At 39.3% G+C, this 22716-nt stretch overlaps 1 protein-coding gene across 1 annotated transcript in view; it reads right to left on the bottom strand.

Annotated features, from left to right (window-relative positions):
* Window positions 1–22716, bottom strand: part of VWF (von Willebrand factor) — a 146536-nt gene that overhangs the window by 68300 nt on the left and 55520 nt on the right. Inside the window, exons 19-29 of the mRNA XM_054847069.1 lie at window positions 21102–21205; window positions 16027–16165; window positions 14213–14347; window positions 10944–11090; window positions 10144–10284; window positions 8444–8563; window positions 7937–8093; window positions 7203–7361; window positions 5860–5995; window positions 1635–2974; window positions 748–867 (exon numbers count right to left, since the gene is read on the bottom strand). Of these exons, the coding sequence (XP_054703044.1) occupies window positions 748–867; window positions 1635–2974; window positions 5860–5995; window positions 7203–7361; window positions 7937–8093; window positions 8444–8563; window positions 10144–10284; window positions 10944–11090; window positions 14213–14347; window positions 16027–16165; window positions 21102–21205 (2698 nt within the window). The remainder of the gene's footprint in view (window positions 1–747; window positions 868–1634; window positions 2975–5859; window positions 5996–7202; window positions 7362–7936; window positions 8094–8443; window positions 8564–10143; window positions 10285–10943; window positions 11091–14212; window positions 14348–16026; window positions 16166–21101; window positions 21206–22716) is intronic.

Raw genomic sequence — 22716 nt, 5'->3', positions numbered from 1 at the left:
TGCGCTGATAATATCTGTGCTGAATGACCTAGAGGTGTACCCTCCATCAGTACATACTCCGCAAGCTCAGTGGGTCTAGCACTCCCAAAAAGTGTTTGTCATCCAACATGAGTCAGGAAATAAATCTTTAAAAGTCAGTTCCAGCACCCTCGGTTAGCCAAAAAGGGCTGGTGAGAACCGGAAATGTCCCTTCCAAAGACTGAAACCTTGCAGTCGGACCAAACTTGAACCAAAAACCTTCTGAACTATCCATTCTTACTTGAATCGGAATTGAACTTGAACTATTATTTTCAAGTCTGTTGAACCTAATCCAGAACTGAACCAAAACCAGACATGTATTTTTGCTTTTCTGACACAGAATAACAGTTCAGCTAAATCTCCATCCTGTGACAGGGACCTCTTGGCCTGTTTGGTACATACACTTCTTATGTCCAGTACTGTGAAAAGGGAAGCGCTCATCAGAGCTGCTGTCCATGATATTCATCATCACACAGTTCCCTGAATCGAACGTCAAACCTTTATTCATCTGAACCAGAACAGCTTGGTTTGGGAAGGAAACTGAACTGCATCCAAACCAAAAGCTTTACTAGGCTGCTTTCCCTCATATAAAAAAATTTTTGAGGCATTGGAATGAGTCATTTAAAAATAAAAATTTAAAAAAATCTATACTGAGAAAGTGTTTTGTCCTGTATAAGCAAAAGAATACAAAATGTCTTTATGTCTTTGAGTTAAAGGACAGATACATACTGATCTCAGCACTTCTAATAAATGCCCGTACAAAATTTTTCATTTCCTCAAACTCTGATGCTCCAATATTGGAACTTCCATCCAGAAGAAACATGACATCCATTGGTTTGTTACACAACTCTGAGGAGGAAAAAAAAAACAAATTTTAAAAAGGGTTATTTATACATGATAACCAGAAGTAGCATCTGCTAATCTATTGGTAGGAGCAGAAAGGAGCATTTTGGGAAAACAAAGCAGGATAGTGATCAGTTGAAACAATAAGTGATGCCCCTTTAATAAAAACCTTGAGATTTATATTCAGTGGGATACATAGGTATTTCAATTCCTGCTTTTCTACTAATGCTATTTTACTCTCAGGGGACTAAAACAGAAATAGCAGCAAACAAAAAAACCCCAAAACCAAACCAAACCAAGAACAAAATCCCAACAACAAACAAAACACAAAATACACACACACACACACCCCACCCCCCCAAAAAAAAAAACCACACAACCAAACCCAAAACCAAACCCTCCACAAAAACAATGAAGTCTCTTCAGGAAAGAGGAAGTCTAATCTTAACTTGCTTGAGGCAGGCAGATAAGAATAACTTTTTTTCTTCTGTCACTCTTCAGCCTATCTGAAAGCTACTGTACTGTACTGACAAATGGAGCCAAGGACTTCTGAGCCTACAGAAGGGTGGCTGCAGCTCTGTGTTCGGTACTGCTGACCTGGGGCAGCATCCTCAGGCTCCAGTGAAAAATACATGGTCTTTCCTTGGCATTTGGACAAGAAGATACCAAATGAGACATGGGAACCCTCTTCAAGTTTCAGTGATGTGAGGGGGAAATGGAAGAGACAGGAGAGAGGAAAGAGGAAATTATACAGAAAATACATCCAACTTTACCTGGAACTTCTGCCCAATGTTTATGAGAACAGCATGACTGCAGGACTAATTCAGGTGCTTCTTCAATAAGAGCACTATAACTATGTAAAATTATTGGGTTATTAGGCTGACTGATCTTTCTGAGCTCTTGGATATTTGCATTGGGGGTTATGCCTATGGGAATAACATTTATGCTCCTCGGAGGTCGTGTGATGACATCAGTGGAAGGGCTGGATGACACCATATATACCAAGTGAGGAACATCTTGCCTGCCACCATTCACTGGTGTAAATGTGTGTTTGGAAATATAATCAATGGCATTCCCAGTGTTGGTAGCCTTTCCTCCTTGGTAGGGTATGCTCCTCACCTTCTCAATAATATTTTCCTTTGACTGTATTTCCCTAAAGGAATATTCCAGAGTGACAGTCTCTGAATACTGCATGACTGTAACATGAATATCTTCCCGTCCTATGTTCATTGCTGTGATCACCTTCTCAAGGAACTTCTTCATGATATTGAAATTTTCCTCCCCTACATTGTCAGATCCTTCAACAATAAAAGCAATGTCCAGCCTTTTGCGGGTGGGTTTTTCTGAAAAGGATGGTGGTGCTGGGTGACTCCAAGGGGGAAGTAAGACACTGGCCATTGTTGGAGTGGACGTAGTTTGTAACAGAGAACTTTCTTCAGGTCCAAGATCACACAGATGATCAATGAGGAGATCCCTATTATCCATTAGCTCTAACACGTTATTCATTAGGAAGGCTTTATTATCTGGTGACTGCTTTTCAATGAACCTGATTTGCTCCACGTTAACATATGGTCCAATCCCCACAGGTATTACTGCGATTTTTTTATTCTTCAAAGCTGTGAGGATGCTGCGGAATTTTCCTGGAGACTTGCTTGCTATAAAAAGCACTTCAATTCTGGCAGCATTGGTCCTTTCTGCTTTTCCAAAGACATGAAACACAGTGTATTTAAGGACTTCAGGGGCGGATGCTACTTCATCACCTGTGTATTTTATGCGTTGGACAATTTTTCTCATCTGGGACTGTGTTTTGATATCTTTAAGGCCAAGATAGATTGTGGGGCCAGCCCTATACACCAGAACTGACACTCGGATTTTCTTTTGGGAGATGTGGAGTTTCTTCATCATGCCAGTTATGAAAGTCTTCAGCTGTTCAAAGTCTTCCTCTGACAGTTTATTGGAGCCATCAATTAGGAAAGCCAAGTCCATCATCTTGCTGCATGAGTATTCACTGGGTGGTAGTTCAATGTCCTCCTCTGGAGCAGGTGTCGTTGGCGTTAAGGTGTCCTCCACTGGTTCACAGGCTACACAGGTTAAGTTCTTCCCTTCACACACACTACAAAAATCACCAAATTTAACTGTAAAAAAATCAATGCTTATAACAACTCATGACCCACACATATAATAAAAGAACGTCCATACAGAAACAGTTAAATATCTCAAAACCACAACAAAACCAAATATTATGTGAGTGATTTTTTTCTCCTCCCCATTTCCCTACAACTCCCCACAAGGTATTATACAGCTAAATCCTGTACGTTCATGCATTGTTGTTTACATCCAGGAAACATATGACAAACTATGATGTGCTTGTCAGAGGAAACTCTCCTTGTAACAGCCTTTGGCAGAATGTGCAAAAACTGTGTCTGGAAACTGTCTAGAAACCCACTGAGCTTGAACAATACAGCTACCTACAAGCCACTGGTGGACTGAACTGGCCAATCTGGTTTGCTTCACAAGGGAGAAAAACATAAGGCAAACTAGAGGAAGCTAACAAAGTAAAATGCCAGAGTAGGAGAGACGCTTTTAGCTCTGATATAACTTAGCAGACTGTGTGAGGAGGCTAGGTTTACCTAAGCTTTAATCTTAGTGAAAACAACAACCAACCTTTTTTTTCTGCCTCTAAAGTGCATTATTTTCCTTTTCTTTATCCTGACTTTATTCGGTTTTAAATACAGCTTTAGCACATTAAATAAAAAAGGAGGACGAACGTGTCTCCTTTGTTATCTTCCTCTTTTTTACCACATTCTCTGTTTCAGTCCCTTTTCTTATATCAAATAATGTATTTAATCTATAGCTGTTTTCTCCTTTTTAGTCCTGTTTGTCTTCCCTCGACATTTTCACTCACCTCCATTAGTCATTTCTCTTCCCCTTTCCATCTCAGCTCCCATTTTTCTTTTCCTCCCCATCTCTGCCTTTTCCACTATTCATCCTTCCATGCTCCTGGGAGATTTTTCATCTCTGTCACCCTCCACCATTTAGGAACTTGTTTATAATTCATCTCTTTCCATCTTTAGCAAGGCTTTAACACTTCTGCCCTGCTAACTCCTGGTTGTGTGATTCTCTTCACTTATCAGAGCAAAGAACGTGACTGTACTCATGCACATGATGGTACAGGCACAACCAATGTATTTTCCTTGTCTTACTGGACAGTCCAAGAAACAGAATAGGAAAAGTTTATGAAAGAGGAAGGACCAAAACATGCTTGTTTTCACTGCCAGAGAAAACCCAGGATGTACAAACTAAACAAGTCAATAGTGGAAGAAGGTGCCATTTTCCAGGAAAAGATTTCACTTTACATGTGGCACCTTAGTTTAAATTCTCCCAGTGCTACATTCTTGTGAAGCTGCTTTTAGTGTCTTCCTAATTAAAGAATGCACAGCTACTTTTGGCATTAATGTGTAGCAACAGAAGATTTATTATTTTAATCCTAGTATGAACAAGCCTCTTCTAGTTTCCAATTTCCTTTGGATATTTGCTATAAAATTCATTTTTGTGCAATATTTTCTATTGTTTGTACAGATGGTGTAGGCATCTAAATTAGGTGACAGCTATGCAAAAGGATGTTTCCCTAGTGAGGTAAGTTTTCCTAATGTTCTGAAATCTTTTGTGAGCAGTGGCCAGTGTATCAACGTTGAAGATAAATTATTATTACGGATTACAAAAATTAGGGAACAGAGACTCATTTATGAAGACTTTTTTTTTTTTGACCTTTTGATGGAATTCAAAGCTCTTTGTGTATACTATTAAAAAAATATTTAATTGATTGGTCTAACAATTTCATGTCTTGGGTTTATAGCACAGACACGTGCTAGCCCTGGCAAGAGGCCAGGAATTAAAAAATCATACCCATTCAGAGCTTCTGTAAGGTTCAGAGAGTTTGGAGCTAAGGTGTTAGTCTCAGCTAATAGCTGCTGCAGTTTTACAACTCAATTTCTATGAAATATGGTCAAATTACAAGATGGAAAACTCTCTTGCATTCACAGTGTTATAAGTGACTAGTGAAAGTATCCATCAAGGGTCTAGACATCCAGAGAATGCCAAATGTTCAAATACAACAGGCTGTGGTGTAATATGCCACTGGGCAGCATACAGAATGAAAAATCACTCTCTGCCACATTGCAACTAACAGTCCTCATCCTACATAGTGCACAGCATTGTGTACCCTTCCATTAATTTCATCATATTTGGAAATGCATGCATGGAGGATCAGGCCACAGGATATCATCTTCAAATCTTGGGGAAATTGGTTTTCCAAAAATAATACACAGTTCCAACTGCTAATAATCTCAGTGAGTTCTAGACTGAGTGCACGTTCAGATCTTGCACTGTATGTAGAATTTTTTAGTACTGGCAGAATGCAAGAGTCGGATGGCTTCTTGATGTTGAATCACACCTTACACAAAAAGAGGATCGTATGAAGCCAGTGCAGCCACCTACACACGGGAAAAGGACTTTTTAGAAAGGAATTTATGAATTTCACTTGTTTAAATTCACTGACATCCTATAATCCCAACCATCACTGAAAAACCAGTTTCAGATTGTATGGGAAGGGATATTGACATAAAAGATGGTTCCAAGCTTCATCTTCAGTGGCATATTTAAAATTAAGTCTTAAAAACTTATTGATGTGGATGTGCTTCATCTCTCTCCCTTCATCCTACTCAACAGGCATGCTATTCCACTGCATAGAATCATAGAATGATTTGGGTTGGAAGGGACTTTAAATATCATCTAGTCCAACTCCTCTGCCATGGACAGGGACACTCTCCATTAGACCAGGTTGCCCAAAGCCCCATCCAACCTGGCCTTGAACACTTCCAGGGAGGGAGCATCCACAACTTCTCTGGGCAACCTGTTCCAGTGTCTCACCACCCGCACAGTGAAAAATGTTCTCCTCGTATTAATCTAAATCTACCCTCTTTTAGTTTAAAGTCATACCAAGATTGACAGCGCTGTGGATCATCTCTGTTCAAAACTATTCTCCTTCCATGCGGGATCTTGCCATCTCCAACTGCACACACGGGACAGTCTTCTGGACTGACACAATCCAGGGACAGTTCATCAAGTATTTTCCCTGTTTCAAAATAGCACAATAGTATAAAGAAGCCAAATTTCATGAATTGCAAAACTAATCATTACATTTACCCTGCTACAAAAAAAAAAAATGACAAGTCTTCTCAGTGGGGCTCAAAAGTTCTGAATACTCTGCCTGTGTGTGTTATGGTCACTGTCAGTTCAACACCGAGAAGTATTTCTTTCCTCCATAACCACTTCTATTTAGATATTGGAAGTACTTAACCCAACGTGTAACCTGCAACAGCCAGTATCATACAGAAGGTGAATCTATCTTTAGAACAAAGTATTCAAAATGACAGGAGAAAATGGCATTTTCCTATTTTACATGTATATTATTGATTTCTCCCAGTATCCCCTACCTCACTCTGATCACAGATATCAGGACCCAGAATAGCTATTTTTGGTCTTAAAATACCTACTTTCTTTGCCTTCGTGTCTTCTTGCTCTGCCCTTAGGAGATATTTATTCATCTGAGTTTTCACTCTCCTTTTGAATCTTGCTAATCTTTCACTCCTTCCCTTTCTGTTTTTCTTTCCTCTCCCCTCCCCGTATTTCCCATATTTTATCCTTTCCACTTCCTAAGAGATAGTTGATGGGAACAGTTAAACTGAAAAGCTCAGGCTCACAGGAGGATGCCTGCTGGGCACTCTCAGGAGCACCAGAGCCTTGGAAGTAGTAAGCAAGTCAAGACAATGGATTTCCCCTGCTGCAGTAGTTGCTCTGAAGGACAGCGTTTTATGAGTGTCCAGCACAAATTCATACCCTACTTTAACCACATCGTCAACAACCTCTGTTGGTACACAGCCCCTATTCTTCCTGTCTTCCTTTCTTATCACCCCGTTCCCATCCTCTCTCGTTCTTGCTGGCAGTATTTAATTCTCCTCTTCTAGGCACCACATCGTGCCCTCCACACACTGCGCTCTTTTCACAAATTCAAAGCAGGATGCCTAACCACCTGCATCCTTATGCAGTAAGAAATTGTGGTGAAAACACTTCAGTAAGCCTGTTAAGGAATTAACTGCTACATCTAAGTCTTTTGCAATATCCAGCCCTAACAATCTGCAAATATTTCTGAACTATAAGACTATTTTTCATATGGTAGACACACGTAGCGGAGGAAAAAAATACTCTACAGCAACACCTACAAGTACCAGCAGCAGAGCAGAAAAAGGTAAATAACCGCTTAAAGCAAAAGATGTAATTACCTGCAGGACAGTGTACATGGCATCCTTCCACACACTGCAGAGGGCACTCCAAAGGCTGTGGGTGCTGGCACGTTACAGGACAAGCAGGTCCGCAGCTATTATATCGCCATTCACATTGATAATCTAATTCTTTTTTATTCAGATCTTCACAGCTTTGTGCTACAGAGCGAAAGAATTGGAGGCAAAAAAAAAAAATCAAACCAGAGTGTATTCACCATGTCTCTCAGAACTATGACACCAAACTCAATAGAAAGTAGACCACATACACATAGAAAAAGAGAGATTTCCATATTTAAATATTTATTTTATTTTTACTACAACCAGGGCAGGCCACTTCTTTGCACTTAATTTTTTTTTTCTTCACATAATGAAATACTTGCTCTAGATTAGAGATACTTGGTTTTGATAAAAACAATTGCCAAAAATGATCTCTAAACTTTTTAATTAAAAAAAAGAAAATTTACAAAAAACATTTCTTTCTCTACATTTGTTTGTACTATGGACTGTTATATCCCCTTATTGAGGGCATGGTTTTTCCAGGTATGGCTCTGAACATAAATAGAAAAGGGAGAGGAAATGTTACTGTGAGCTGCTAGCCCAGTCCCATTAAAGTGGACTTCTCCGGACATCAGTGAGAACAGAGCTAGATAAGAACAGTCTATCTGAGCCAACAAGTTACTGATTACAAGCTTGAACCTTTTCACCCAATTCTTCCTCATCTACCCCGTACTTACGGCACAGAGCTGGTGATCTCCAGTGGACTGCTACACCTTTTTGTGCACAGACATGTGCATACGCCGCTATAGCATCACAGAAGCAAGCGCAGTCCCCAATAGATTCACAAGCACAAGTGTCATACATGCAAATATCTATGTAGGGCTCAGGATTCACCTACAAAAGAGAAATATAGGGTACACTCACTTGATTACCCTCATCTTCTTCTAGACACATTTAACCTACAGATGGTTTGCCTGCTCCATTCACCAAGAGTTGAGGTGCCACATAAATCAGTGCAGATCTTCAAGCAGAAGTTATTCTATAGCTTTCTACTAGGGGTGTCCTGCACTTTCCCATGAAGCATCAGCTACAGGAAAGGAGCAGAGATGAGAACACCAGTTTGTCAGCCTCCTCCAAGCCATGTGTGCTGCCAGCACAACTATACTTTTCCCCTCAGCTGTAATCAGTGTCGGCACTGATTCATGCAGAATTGAAGAATGTGAAACACATGACACAATACTCACAAGTTTTTTGCATTCTTCAAAAAGATCCCCAGACAAAATGCTGCATGATGTTTCTACCATCACCTGCTTCACTACGTTTCCATCACACAGTGGAGACATCAAGGTCTGTTCCTGGTTGGGCTTAATATTGTAAGAGACAAGCACAGATTGCATTAGTCTTGCCTTCAGGACCTCAGGACTCTTCAAATTGAAGTAAGAGACTCACTAGCACTAGACATTTTTCATGACAAAGGAAATTGTCAGGACAAATCCTGCCACGGCACAATGCAGAGTAGAGCAGGTCACCTCCTATGTTTTCTCCAGTTCTTACTTGTACACTGCAGTTTTAACATATATATTTTGTTGACAGAAAGTCCCACTGAACCAAATATCCATCCTGAAAAATGATCACTCACAGCTCTGCAGAAGGCCCATGGGACTCGCAAATATGATCAGTCCTCAGCAGACAATACCCACAGCCACTGCTCAGTAGTCTCCCCCCCTCCCATTTATCTAACAAGAAGGAGCACTAGCATTGACATGGCGTTTATTATGGAGACAGTCTGCAGGTTCTGTCCTGTGCCTATTACACTGAAATGAGGAGCTGCTCCTTCTTAGTTATACCCTGCAGTCTCGCTCCTCATTACTGCAACTTCTTCTGTGCTCCAATCAAGTCATATCTAAAAAGTGACATTCAGTAAGGTAATACTGTGGTTATGTCACGTTTGCTCATAATTTCTCAAACAAACCCAAAAGATTTCATGTGATCAAAAATAAATGCATCATTTCTGATAATTTAAATGTTTTAAGATCTAAAAAAGCCCTTTTTTTTTCCTCTCTGAAAATTTAGATGAAATTTCAGGAGAAAGTTTTCAGCCTTAAAAGCATCATCTGAATGAAATGCTTCATTTTACAAATGTCAAAACAAGTTGACTCCAAGTTATTTTCCCTCACTTTTTGATTTGGAAATACTTTTTGGCCATAATTATTTGCCAGGTTAAGACAAATTTAATATTCAATTTCATTCTTTCAAAACTCTGTATTTGGAAAAGAGGTGGTATACTCTCTTGTGTAGCATAGCTAGTACCCCATGAAATCGCCTAATGTCTGGCACCAGGACATAGACAACACTTTCAGATAGCAGATAGCCTCCTCAAAATTCAGCAGCAGTGACAGCATGGCAATAAGGTCTTACATCCCCTTCTGCATCTTGCTTTTTCTGCTCGAGCCTCTCCAATCTGAAAATAATAACTGAATGCTCTTTAAAAAAGATCAAGAAGCGTATAGAAAGAAATTAATCTCTGCATTCAGTTGTTCATAAATGGACAAACTAAGATTTGGGATATAGAAGTTTGGATAGGGAAATAAGAAATTTTTATCTGAACTCCCCCTGTCCGAAAATTACAGCCGTTTTTTTTAGATCAAGCTCTAAAATGAGATTTCCAGTTATACCTGGATTTCAAGCATCTGGGCTGGAAAACTCTATGAACAGCCTCTACCATATAGATTGGCTATTTTAACATTCAACTGAAGCCAGGCAGCGCAGAGGCCTTAAATAAGTTAATTGATCTTTTATCAGATTTCAAAAAATAATATTATTTGGCAAAAATATGGGGGGAAGGAGTTAATTTCTATATTTTTATCCTTTCAAACATCTTTGCCTGCTCTTGAGCGATACTGTAACCCGTATTAACCAGTTTTCACAGTTCATTCGCAATCACCTTTTCAACATCAGCACAGTATGGATTAACTTTCCAAGAATTCCCAAAGTCAACTGGATCTACTTCAAGATGTTCATTGCTGCTGGTCAAATCATTGTTTTGGATTCCATCAAAATTTCCACACAGACCACACACTTGATCCTTGCAGGGAAAGAAACACAAAATACATAAATCTTACATCTGTAGACTGGCTTAGGGTTTTGTTAAGAAGTCTTTTTAGCCTAGTGCTTTAATGGTATGAGGCTTAAAAACTGAATTATCCCTGGTCTTGCCAACTTCACTAAAATAGACATAGTCTCTCACAGAGAAAGTTTCACTCCTATTCCCATTCTGCTTTGCTGAAAGTAGGACCAGTCTGTCTCCAAGGACTCCAGGAAGCAAGACAAAAACTCTGATCAGAGGTGTCTGTTGGCTCTATCTTGAGTACGTCCCTAGAATCCCATTATTATTTCTGGAGATGACTGTCCTATTGCCATCACTAGTAAATCTGGCTCCTTATACTGCTGCTCTTGAACAGAAAAGAAACCACTCAAGGCATAGTTATTCTGATGCACCACAGCATTCATCCTATATATCACAGCTCATCTCCAACAACCCAGAATTTACCCCTTACTGTTGAACCACCAGGAAAGTAAGCAACCCTTAAGGTATTACAAAAAAAAATCCCTTCATATTCAAGCAAGTGCCTAATACTCCATGGAAATCTATCAGCATGGCTGCATAAAAAAAAATGCTATTCCCCAGAGACAGGGTAAGTGCATTCTTTAATAAGAATTAGTAGTAAAGCAAAAAACACTTACTTTGAAATTGCCTTTTAAGATAACTGAGACTCCCATGGCCAGATCCCAGGTCACACTGATGCTTTTGCCCAGTGAAATGATGTAATAACGGCCAGACTTCATTACTTCTAAATCACTGTCATCTTTAGGAGGTACCTTGATGTTTACCTGAACAAGAAAAGCACATTGTGGTATCAACCGTGTCTCTAATTACTGTTTCATGTAGGTCACTTTCCCCCAGTGGGACACGTGCTCATAGGTTAACAGCTATTTTCAAACATGCTGTTCTCCAGAGAATAGATAGTTCCCCCACACTATACAGATGCTCTGGAGCACTTGCAAAACTTTTAAGCAAGGTATGGGTAAGGGACTGATTACAGGCTTGTCTGTACATTGAAAAGTTGTGGATAAATTATTGCCTTAGAAACAACACTTCTGAACAGCAAATTGGGATACAAGTATGGTATTTCAATCTCATCACTCTTCCATAATTCTCAATGGGGCAACGTCCCTTATGCTCCCGGCATATAACATATACTCACCGCAAACGCCGACACACAAAGCAATGACTGCTAAACAGAAGCAGGGCTGATAAAGATGACAGGGTATACCTAATTAACAGTCGAGTTAAGTATTCAGTCAATGGTTCAGTGAATAATTATGTTTTATTTCAGCTTTTTAGGAAACTAAAAGTTCTATGCTCCTGAGGCAGGTAGCAACAAAAGGCAGGCTAGGTTTAAGTGTGATGTGAACTGGGAGAACCACATGCATATGTGTCCTCTGAAGGACCAGAGCCTGACTCTGAAGTCAGGAAGGACTTTCTTCCCAACCAGCTACAACAACAGAAAAAATCCTGAGTGATTCCTTTCGGTGTCTCTTCATTTTTCCATCACTTTCACTTCCCCTGTGTGCCTCTTTCTCTTTCCATCTGGCTGCAAATTCACTGCCTCCAGCTACTAAGAACTTAAAAGATTAATTTAAAATGCTTTCTTTAACACCGTAATCCCCTTTCAATGGGAATGCTAATAGGATTATTAACCACATTTGGAGAGAAAGGTCTGGCACGGCTTTTACTGTAAGCACTACTAATGCATTAACTGAAAACTGCTTAATTGTGGAAGTGGCAGATGAAAACTTTCAATCAGTACAAATAGTGCTTAAAGCAAGGGAGAAAGAGAAGCCCCCAAACCATTCATCCACTCCATAGTTTGAGGGCAAAATACTTCTTTATCCCACTATTCCTTCTTGCTCAATTCAGTAAAAGCTCGGCACTGTAATTCAATTCTCTTCATCACTGGGGTATTACTGGAAACTTTATCCCCAGAGAAGACATCCTCCAAGGATCTCCTAAAGAGGACCTTCAATGTCTTTAGGGAAATAATACACTAAAAGATAGACTATTTTAGGAACTGGAAGCTTTTTCACCTTCTTCCATGCCCACTGTATTACTATGCAGTCTAGTCATACTTGGTCACTTATCTTCTAAATATCTACAGTAGTCTTTCCCTTTCCAAACTAAGGCAAAAAACAGAGGAGACAAAACTGAGCTGGGAGGTTGACCTAAATTACAGAATTTCTATGTTTATGGAGGCTTTTTGCCCAACCATGAAGTCATAAACTTTTGACCTTGCAAACTGGCAGATTCACTTGTTTCAGAAGAGCAAAGATGATTTCACAGTAATTATTTTTTTTTAACATGAGCCAGAACTGTAGCATGCAGATACTTCAATTAAGCCCCTGTTTACTTAAAACTAGAAGCTGCTCTCAAAACAATATCATCTTAAAATAATGCTGCTTGGAAACATTTTAATAGCAAAAAAAGTCTTGATTCTCCTGCTTGCTTCTAAAGATTGTTGTAGAAAAAAAGGGTATAGGAAGTCATCACTGAGTGAGAATTTGCCTACGAGTCTTCATATCAGTTGTTTTTCCTTAATCCCTCCTTTGGTTGCTGTTATTTCTACAAAAACCTTCTCTAGATATTACACTGAGCCTTAAACTCAGTAGAAAGACAGCTAAAAATTCAGTCAACGCCATGTGGACAGTCTTACGATACAGACTTAGTCCTTGTAAGGACATACTGTCTCAGCAACCAAACACCCTCTGTTACCGTAGTTGCTGGATGCCTAATCACCTCATCTTTCCTGGCCCTCGTTTAGGGGTCCAAAGAGAATCACAGCTCTTCTGAAAGTCCGTCTCCTAAAGAAGATTTCAGACATAGCCTGGCTCTATGGACTGACCCCTGCACTACTATTCACCCTCAGGCAGGAGATTCTTTAGCAGCAGAAATAAAGAACTGGTTAGGCAACCAAAATGTCCTATGTTCATTCCTCCAGCAACCAAAAGCCTACACAGATCACATGTTGTCAAGATGCACTGCACAGACACTATTAATAATGGCCATGTTTTACGTGTTCCTGTCAAGCATCGGTAGCACACAGCAATTTGCAGGCAATTTGCAGGCTATGCAAAACCTGGTTCAGCTTTGTCTGTTAACCCAAAACAAGGCAAATGTAGAGTGGTTTCATGTTTCACTGGGAACATTTTTGCAAATCGCTGGTCCAGATGCCAGTTCAGAGCACAGTACTTCTGAAAACTGAGCAATTGAAACACTATAATCCACTGTAGCTCTGCAATGTTTGAACACACAGACGGTCTTAATTGTCACAGTGCCCAAGGCAAAGAGCTGAACTCTGCCCTTTGGAAAGCTTGTTTCCTGCTGTGGAGGGACATGGGAGGTGGAAGTGATTCTTGGTCAGTTCTTGAGTGTTTGTTGGTAGGAAAAGGGGAAAGAAAAAAAAGAAGAATCCAGTCATCTGGATTTTCTAATCTGACAATTTAATGGGGGAAAGGACAGTGATATTTGCTTCTGCAGTATCAACTTGTTTCAGCCATGACTATTTTTTTCTGGTGTGCTCAGTCCTTCAGAAGGCTAAATTAGGTCTGAAGCTTTACTTTTGCTAGTCATGGGACACTTGTTAGCTCTTCCTTGCACTTAACCTTGTTTGAAATAGACTTAGACCTCCCATGTTTACAGGAAGGGCATTCCTCATATGAGCTTGCATTGAACAACGTTCTTACCTGAGATAAATTTATTGGCATCAAGCAGAAATATCAAATTGGCATTACACCTCTGGGAGCAAAATGGATAATTATAATCCTGCTAATCTGTTCATTTTATGATCTAATTCTCTAGAACCACTAAGATGAGGTCATTCATGCCTCATCTTACTAAACAAGCTGAAATTCTTTTCCCCAAAAAAGGGAAAGAAAGAGAATGGAAGCATACGTACATTTCCATTAAACAACTCTATTTCCCCACTTTTATACAGAATGATAACTCTTTTGGTGCACTTTTCTCCAGTGAAGCCACAGCCTTCATTTGAAATTAGTATCCGGAATGTCCCAGAGCCATCCTTGCAGAAATCCTATCAGATGAAAATAAATGAGTCATTAATGTGGAACATTTGAAAAACACATACAGATCTATGGAGAAAAAGGAAGCCTCAAATGAACACCCTGTGTATTCTCTAGCCAGTAAGATATATGTTGGCATGTCAACTGTTCCCATACTAACTTATTTTATTTTTAGTATTGATATTCATGTGGTTCCTCCCTTAAAGAATGAGACCCACTCTGCCAGTGACACACACACGTGCATATTTTGCAGGGAGGATCCATGCTATTGCAGTATCTGTGGTATTTTAAAGATGTACAATGGTCACAGTGTACATCTTAATATACATATATTAATTGATTTAACGGTGAAAACAAGACTGCAGCTTTAATGATAAAATAAAATATAAATCTAGGTTATGTTATAAAGAAGGGTTAGAAAGAAACTTGCTGCACATTTTTGAGCAAAATGTTTGATGCCCATGTTTTCCCACCTGTACATGAATAATAATTACAATAACGTCAACCTATTTCTTGGGGACCAATTATGTCGTTTAATGTAATTTTAAGTCAAATGTTTCTGAGATGCATGGAGAGTTAGCACTAAATTTCTATGACTCATGACTATCAGGCCTTTTAGGTTTTGGGGGGTTTTTTCAGTATACACCTTTTAAGAAAGAGGCTCTGTCTATTGTTCTCTGTGTTGGTCATCTGAGGAAAACAGATCTCATTCTCATTTCAAATAGTTTTTTAGTACTGTATGCTGTTATTGCCCATAAGAACTTTACACAGAGCTCTCACTGGTGTCACAGCAATAGTTCTTCTAAGGTAATCCAGCTGGCATCAAGGTGGAAGTATATTTCAAAGACCTAGCCAGAGACAGGTTGATCGCACTTTCCTGCTCAAGGAGAACTGCAAGGAGGAATGTGTCTCATTAAAAAGGTCTGTGGGGAAAAAAGCAGCCCACCCAAGAAACATGACACTTTGTAACTGCAGAAGACTGTTGTCAATTAGAAGTGGATCCATCTAGTTTTAGACCAAATTTTCAGATAAATCCTTCCTCTTTCATGCACACATTTTCAAATAGACAATGATTTGCATCTGTAAATAAGCTTTAATCTTATTTAACTCTGTAAATTTCTGGCTGCTCCCACAAATCGCAGGCTGATTTTAGTGTGCAATGTCTTTATCCACCTCTCCTCTTTGCTGCAAAGAAAATGGATATTGTCAATGTACTCCAAATAGGTTGGTGCGTGGAACAGAAGAGTGACTTTGCCAAACTGAAGAAGCACAGTGTGCTCTGGCTGCATTTAGAGAAGGTTCACTGAACACTTCTTGTCTCAGATAGTAAGCCATTGCTACAGGATAAAGAGGTTCCTGGGGAACGAGGAAAGATTGGTTTATGGGTATCTACAGTTCCTTGTTAGAAATTAGATTCAGACAGTTGCTCTCTGTACCACGCTGCTATCATATGTTTTATGACTGCCCCATAGACACATGGCAACCTAACTCATTTCCACAGAACATAATGCAATCTTCAAAGTTCTCAAGGCATCTTTGAAGTCATTAATAAGCTCTGCTCTCCTCTACCATGCATCTGGCATAGTAATTAAGAATACTTTACTGTGATTTATCCAACTGTTGGATTTCTCTCTTGGTGTAAAACACCTTATATATTATCAGACAGCTTCAGTATTTGACATGTTCTTACCTGAACTAATACATATTGACAGTTTCCTGGAAACTTGTATTTCAATCCATCAAATGTCAAATAATGAGCTGTACCAATAACAGTGCAGGTGCCATCACATGTATTGTTGGTGCATTCCCACTTTCGACCACGGCACACACTATAACAGAGAAAACAAGTCAGTGACAGTGACATTACTTCCAATGTATATAATAACCAAGAGAATACAAGGTGCTTTAGGCAAAGTGAAGAGCAAAAGTTTCTGCCTTCAGGAGCTCATGATCTGAAGACTCTCCAAAAGACACACAAGTGGTGACAAGCTACTGTTTTGCCTTCCTCTGCTCTTTTTCATGGGCCTAGGTCAGGGAGTAACCTACTGCAGACCAAAGAGGAGCACTGTTCCCTTTTGTGTCCTAACCCAGACATCAGCTGCAGCTCTGTGTGGAACCTCTGCAGTTTTCTGTGCTGCTGTCCATCCTCAGGTATGGCCCCAGCAGATCCTTTCTGTGTCTGGCCTTTGAGAAAGTATTCTTAGAGGGCTCCATGCCTGGGCTGCCAGAATCCTTCTCTATGGATAGACTTCCATAACTACGTTACACTACCGTGCACCAGATGACAATTTCTCTCTTTAACATAAATTAGCATATGCATTGGGTTCATAAATCCAATTAGTGCAGTAACATGTTAGTGAATAAGGAATGTGTTTCCCTTTTTCTTACAAGCTGCACGTAGGAGTATGTGCTCTTTGAATGTCCCTGTTACAAAAAGAGGCCTGGACAGAGGCTGCTAGAATATTTCCTAGAACTATTAGTACGTTATTTTGGATATCCTGCTCTGCTCTGAGTAACCTTTAAGAAAAACAGTTTGATTACCCTCTAAGGACCCTTACAGGTTAAATATGAAGTATAATATCAGCAACCCTGTTTTTATTTGCAGTACTGTCCATTTTTCCCTCATTGAAAGCCAAAATAGTAGTAAATTTAATATCCAGCTGATGCCAAAGACATGCATGTACTCTACTGATCAACTTCTGGGACCAAGTAACCAGGACTGTAATTCAGTCTGCCCAGTGGCTTTTGTTCAGATTATATACTTGAGTATAATATCACCCTTCTCCAAAGAGGTATCTCTGTTCTTAAATTAATTCTTCGTGATAGTTTATCTGACCTAGCAATTGGACACATTACCTCACAGTCTGACAAGAACACACACATGGATAGAAATATTTCTTTTTCTGTACATAGGTACATATATACATATACCCTCTGAGGAATATCCTATGGGGTGATACTGTCCCCTGAGGTCTCCTGTAGTGATTGAACCAGAACGTCTGCCCTACGGAGGAATTCAAGTTTGGCAACATACAAATAGGACTCCAAGCTAAACCTCAGCTTATGCAACAGGAGATGTGACAAGACTCCTGATCATGAAAGGAAATACACCAGTGGTTTCCTGCCTGTACAGCTTGCAAGTGATGTTGTGGAGGTCACCTTGTAGAGTTCCTCACAAGCACAGAGTATGCAAGAAAAAAAAGGGGACATCCTGACATGCAGAGCAAAACAAGATGCTGCCTTGTTTTTTCAGGGGGAGGGGAATTCTAAAGAGCAATCAGATACAGGGTTAGGGTCTTGATATCATTATATCCACATTGCTGTAACAGCTGTACTGCACTGTCATTATCATACAAAATCAGTGATGCCATGATGAAAGGGACAATATTCTTTTCTTTGTTTCACTCCTCCTTTTGCACTCTTTTTGCCTTTTGGGTTTTTGTTGTTGTTTTGGGTTTTGGTTTGTTTTAAAAAAACAAAACAGAACTAAACACACAAAAAAACACCTGATGACCATCTTGTGAGTGGATATTCAAACTGCAAAGAAAGCCAATTCTCTTATCCTAGTGTATCTATCTCAATTGGTTTCAGTGCAATTATATCAGTGTAACAGACAGAAGGAAAAATAGTAGGGCTCCTAGTCTTCATGATGACACTAAACCAGCCATATTCAACACCAATCATCATTAAATTTATGCAAGTTTCCAAGAACATTTGTATCCTTTCATTGCTGTGATACATAATAATCTAAATCTTACATGGTATCCTGATAAATAAAGCTCAAGGAGGTAAATACCATTATCTTGATGTTAAAAAAATGAGGGAAACAGAGAAATGGAGAAATAGACATAAAAAGAGACTTCAGAGCATCCACCCAGTCCTCTTGGCCTTTTCCAGATGTATCCTGGAGAACCACAAGCTTTGCTACAGGAGCTGCAGGTATGAAAGGCATCCACAGGCTTTTGATCAGTGAAATAAATTGATTTGCTAACTAGCAAGAGACTGAGCAAACAAAATAAAAAACAAGGTCAATGAGGCATAAAATCTGCTCACTCTTTTGTTTGTTATTAATTTTGGGGATTTAGAATAGCATCTGACACCTTATCTAATAATCTAATCTAATAATAATAATTTAATAATCTAATAAGCAAGAGCTTGCTTGAGGTTGGAGAAACATTCATCTACTAAATGCTATATGAACACAGATGGACACCATCACTGCCCCAGGGATTTTCTAATCAAGCTCTATAAGGGCAGGGAAAGGGGAATTCTATCCCTGCTTTACAGATGTAAAAACTCAGGGATAAAAAACCTGAAGTACTTTCCCAAGATCAAATTGCTAACCAAAGAAAAACTGAGTACTGAACCAAGTTCTCTAGTAATGCCTTAACCCAAGCATAAGCATTGTTTAATCTTGATAACACTTCACAGTATAATAAATATTGTGCAATACATTTTCTTCAAAGAATGAAATTTCTGTAACATGAAACCTATCGCACCCTGTGCTATTAAATCTCTTCTAATAGGTAGAGCAAGACCACAATTTTGTATAGAAGTGCACAGACAGATTATAAAGTATGTGGTGTAGCAAAATTCAGATTACAAAATTTCTGCTGTGTACTGTTTCATAAATGTTATTCTGAAATTTTCACTGAGCTCTACAATGAATTCCCAATACATAGTATAACAAAAGTTTTGCCACTAGCTTGGACTTGGAGACATTCCGTTATTCATGAATTAGGGTCTCCCATATGTCAAGTCGAATGTAAATGCCAAATCTGACACCTCTGGCTCATATATTGCATTTGCAGGTGTTCACATCTGGCTAAGAACAAGTGAGAATGAGAACTCCTGCAACAGCAGTACAAAAAGCAAAAACAAAAGAAAAGGAAGATCTGACCTCCAAAATGCACTCTCAATTCTTATTAATTCTCAAAGCAATAGTAATTTCCTATATCACTTTCTAAATGACATTTGACTTGATATTTGCTGAGAACTATCATGAAGCTTTTCAAAGTCACATAGTTCAAAAAAGCTCTGGTGACATATTTGAATGGACCTTATTTCCAATTTTACTTTTGCATTCAAGAAAAAATACCTAAAATGAGAGGAAGAACTTTTTATCAATGAGAAAAAGCATGATTTCTAAAATTTTCTTGACCCTGATATTGAAGAAAATTCTTTGTATTAGAGGAAATGTCACTTACAATGGCATTGCCAAAAACAAAAGGGCAGTTACAAGAATGAAGCAACATGATTACAACTATTTGAAGATTATAAGAATGACTGAAAATAAAAAGACTGTGCACGGTTATTGTGAAGAATCTTGCAAATTTCACAACACCACCTAGTTTTACACCTTACTGTTCTTGGTTCAATAAAATTTTCACTGTGTCTGTTTTTCACCTGAGTCACTTTTACCTAGATGAAATGTAAGCAAGTTATAGTATATGTTTCTACCAACTATCAGCTTCACTTTCATATTCTTTTCTTCAAACCTACTTTTCCCCAGGTCCATGATTCACAATGTAATATGTAGCTGCAAAGGAAAAATATGAAACAAAACACTGGAAGGTCAATATTTCCATATAAACTATAAAACCTTATATCCAAGTCTAACTTACACTAGTTAGGAGCAGTCCCATTAGTTTAAAAATACAACACTTGAAATCACTGTTGCTCAAAGATCAATGCACAAAAATAAAACCAAACCATATGACTCTTTAGTGGTGCTGATTCTCCAATCCAACTGCACCCAGTAATACAGAGGAAAACAGAAACACTGCTCCTGGGGGTGCCACAGAGCTAGGCAGGGACATTTCGGGTAAAATGTACAAGAGATCCTGAAGTCTAAGTTCAAAGAGAACAGTTTCCACACTGCTGGTGGCTAGATGTCCTCCACCTTGGCCTCTTGCAGCTCTGCAGAACGGGCCTGCATTCCCTCCACAAGCACACATGGAGAGCAAAGCACCCCTCCAATGCAGCAAGTGTGCTGTGCAGGCGGAAGCCAAGAGTTGTCCAGCAGGCAAATACCCTATTCCTTACCCAAGGCTGTGCTGAAGGCTTCCCTCCATGCAAATCTCAGAGCCCAACACTTTCTTTTGAACCTACAAATTCTTTTTCAATAACCAAACAGGATAGATAAGGATGTGGGTGAAAGACATGGATCACCTACTCTTTTCTTCTAAGAAGATATCATCAACTCCCTCTTTTTTTTTTCTTTTTTTCTTTTTTTAAAGATACCAATGGACTGAGCACTCATTTGAGATATAAAAGGTCGACTCTGTTTCTGTCTGATTCTTTAACATTTTCCTGAAGAGCTCCTGTCATATTATAGCTGGCATATCACATCCCTTCTACTGATGCATCCTTCTGTCTGAAAAGGACTGATTTGAAGGACCTCAGACCGCAAAAAAAGGGAAGCATGACAGCAGAGCTTAGTCACAATGTGCAGACTCCATTCCTCCCACCCCAGAGGAGCTCCTATATTGTCATCTTGTGTAGCAAGATCAAGCTAATGGCTACAGAGGACCTGCACAGACACATAGACTACCTAAACGTAAGGTACCAGGTACAGTTTAGCAGATATTGCACTAGACTTTATGCAACATGCGAAGGGAATATGCTGATCTGTGCAATATGTGTGTTACTACACTGCAAAATCTGACTTTATATAAAATAGATCTGTTAAGCAAACAATACTTTTATTAGAAACATATTAGGTCCCCTACAGAAAAACAGAAAAATGCCTTTCCAATGGCTCACCAGGTGTTGCAGTCATTAGTCACTGTCTCTCCCTTGGCATATTCTCTTCCGTTGTGAAAACATGGGCATCTCTCAGGAGCAACACACCTGTTTTCATGTCGCACCTAAGCAAAACACAGTTTGTCAGCACGCAGGCCTGTTGGTATGTGCCAGTGCACGGAGGAGTAAGCACAAGGACACGTGGATAAAGAATAAAAGAAAGGATAAAGAAAATGGTTCAAGACTATCTAAAGTAAGAAAGGTACAGCATTGCTAATATTTTTTTCCCATTAACATAAATAGACCTATGGGTACATAAATCACAGTCTTGTTTCAGGGGCTGAACAGCATCTTAAACTGCTGGGAGAATAAATTAGATTACAGAAGAATGTCATGATGGGAAAGTCCAATTTGACCAAAACCAGGATGCAGTGAAGATAAAATAGGCTAACCTGAATATGGAGAGCAGGTGAATATCACGTGCTTCTCACACACAACAAACTGAAGATTGGCCTACCAGAAAAGCAGCCCAATGCAGCATTCAGCCAGGCTGAAAACTGAAAGATGACCACTGATGAGGAGACAAGAGGCTGCGGTACCAGAAGAATTCAAGTGCAAATGAAGCTTCAGTTGTCACAGACAACACCCCTCAAAAAAAAAAAAAAACAAAAACCAACCCCAGTCCCCTGTCAGCTCACCTCTGAAAACTGCAGTAGTCATTCATTTTCTTTCAAATGCCTATTTATTGCCTATAAGGCAGGATAAATATTAGTCCGCTTGAGACACTTTTGCATTCTCACAGGCTCTGTTGCTGGGGAATAGGTCATTATGTTCTGTCTACAATTTTTTATTTTTTCAGTTTTACCCCACTGATCTTAGTTTCTCTTTGTATAACAACAAACCATTTGTCCCACAAAAAAAAAAAAAAAGAAAAAAAAGAAGTAATGCCTTTAGACTATTCATTTTTTCCTTCCTTTTCTCTGTTTTTTCTGTGATTACTCCCTTTCCATTTTGAAGACAGTCAGTTTTAGAGAATCAAACAAAACCAAGGCTGGCGATGCTGCTTTTCACTTGGACGTGGATCTGCAAAGCCAGGGGTAGGTTTGGCTCTCGCTTCATGGAATACCGAAATGGAGAGCACTTCCCCTCCCTCTCATTCAAAAGTCACAAAATATCACCTTCCCACTTTAAACTCTTTCTGTAAAATCATTAAAATAGTTTCTTTTTTACCATTAAATACAGGCCAATGAGATCAATGTAGTCTGAACGCCAGGTTAATAAAGTAGAACAGCTCTGCCTTTTCCTGTGGGGACCTAGAACTGCCACAGGGAACTACTAATAAAAAGGATTTCACAGTCCCGAGACCCTTCATTCATATGCAGCTCCACATGCTCTGTGGCTTATGGGGAGCTATATTATGCCAAATAAACTCACACCGATAGAAGCAAGATGGAAACAAATAAATGCTTTTCTAGATGATAGAGCTGGGGCTCTGCCTTGGACTTAATCTCCACAAAGGACAGGGAGGAAACAGGCCAGAGAAGACCATATGTTTCCAAGGGTGTTTAATTCCTTCCTTCCTTCCTGGTGGCATTCAGAAAAAAAAGCAATGACTTCACTCTCATGGCTACATTTC

The sequence above is a fragment of the Grus americana genome, chromosome 1, assembly GCF_028858705.1.
Source record: "Grus americana isolate bGruAme1 chromosome 1, bGruAme1.mat, whole genome shotgun sequence".
NCBI classification, from domain to species: Eukaryota; Metazoa; Chordata; class Aves; order Gruiformes; family Gruidae; genus Grus; species Grus americana.
Note: the sequence above shows the minus strand (reverse complement) of the source record. Positions and strands in the feature narration are given on the sequence as shown.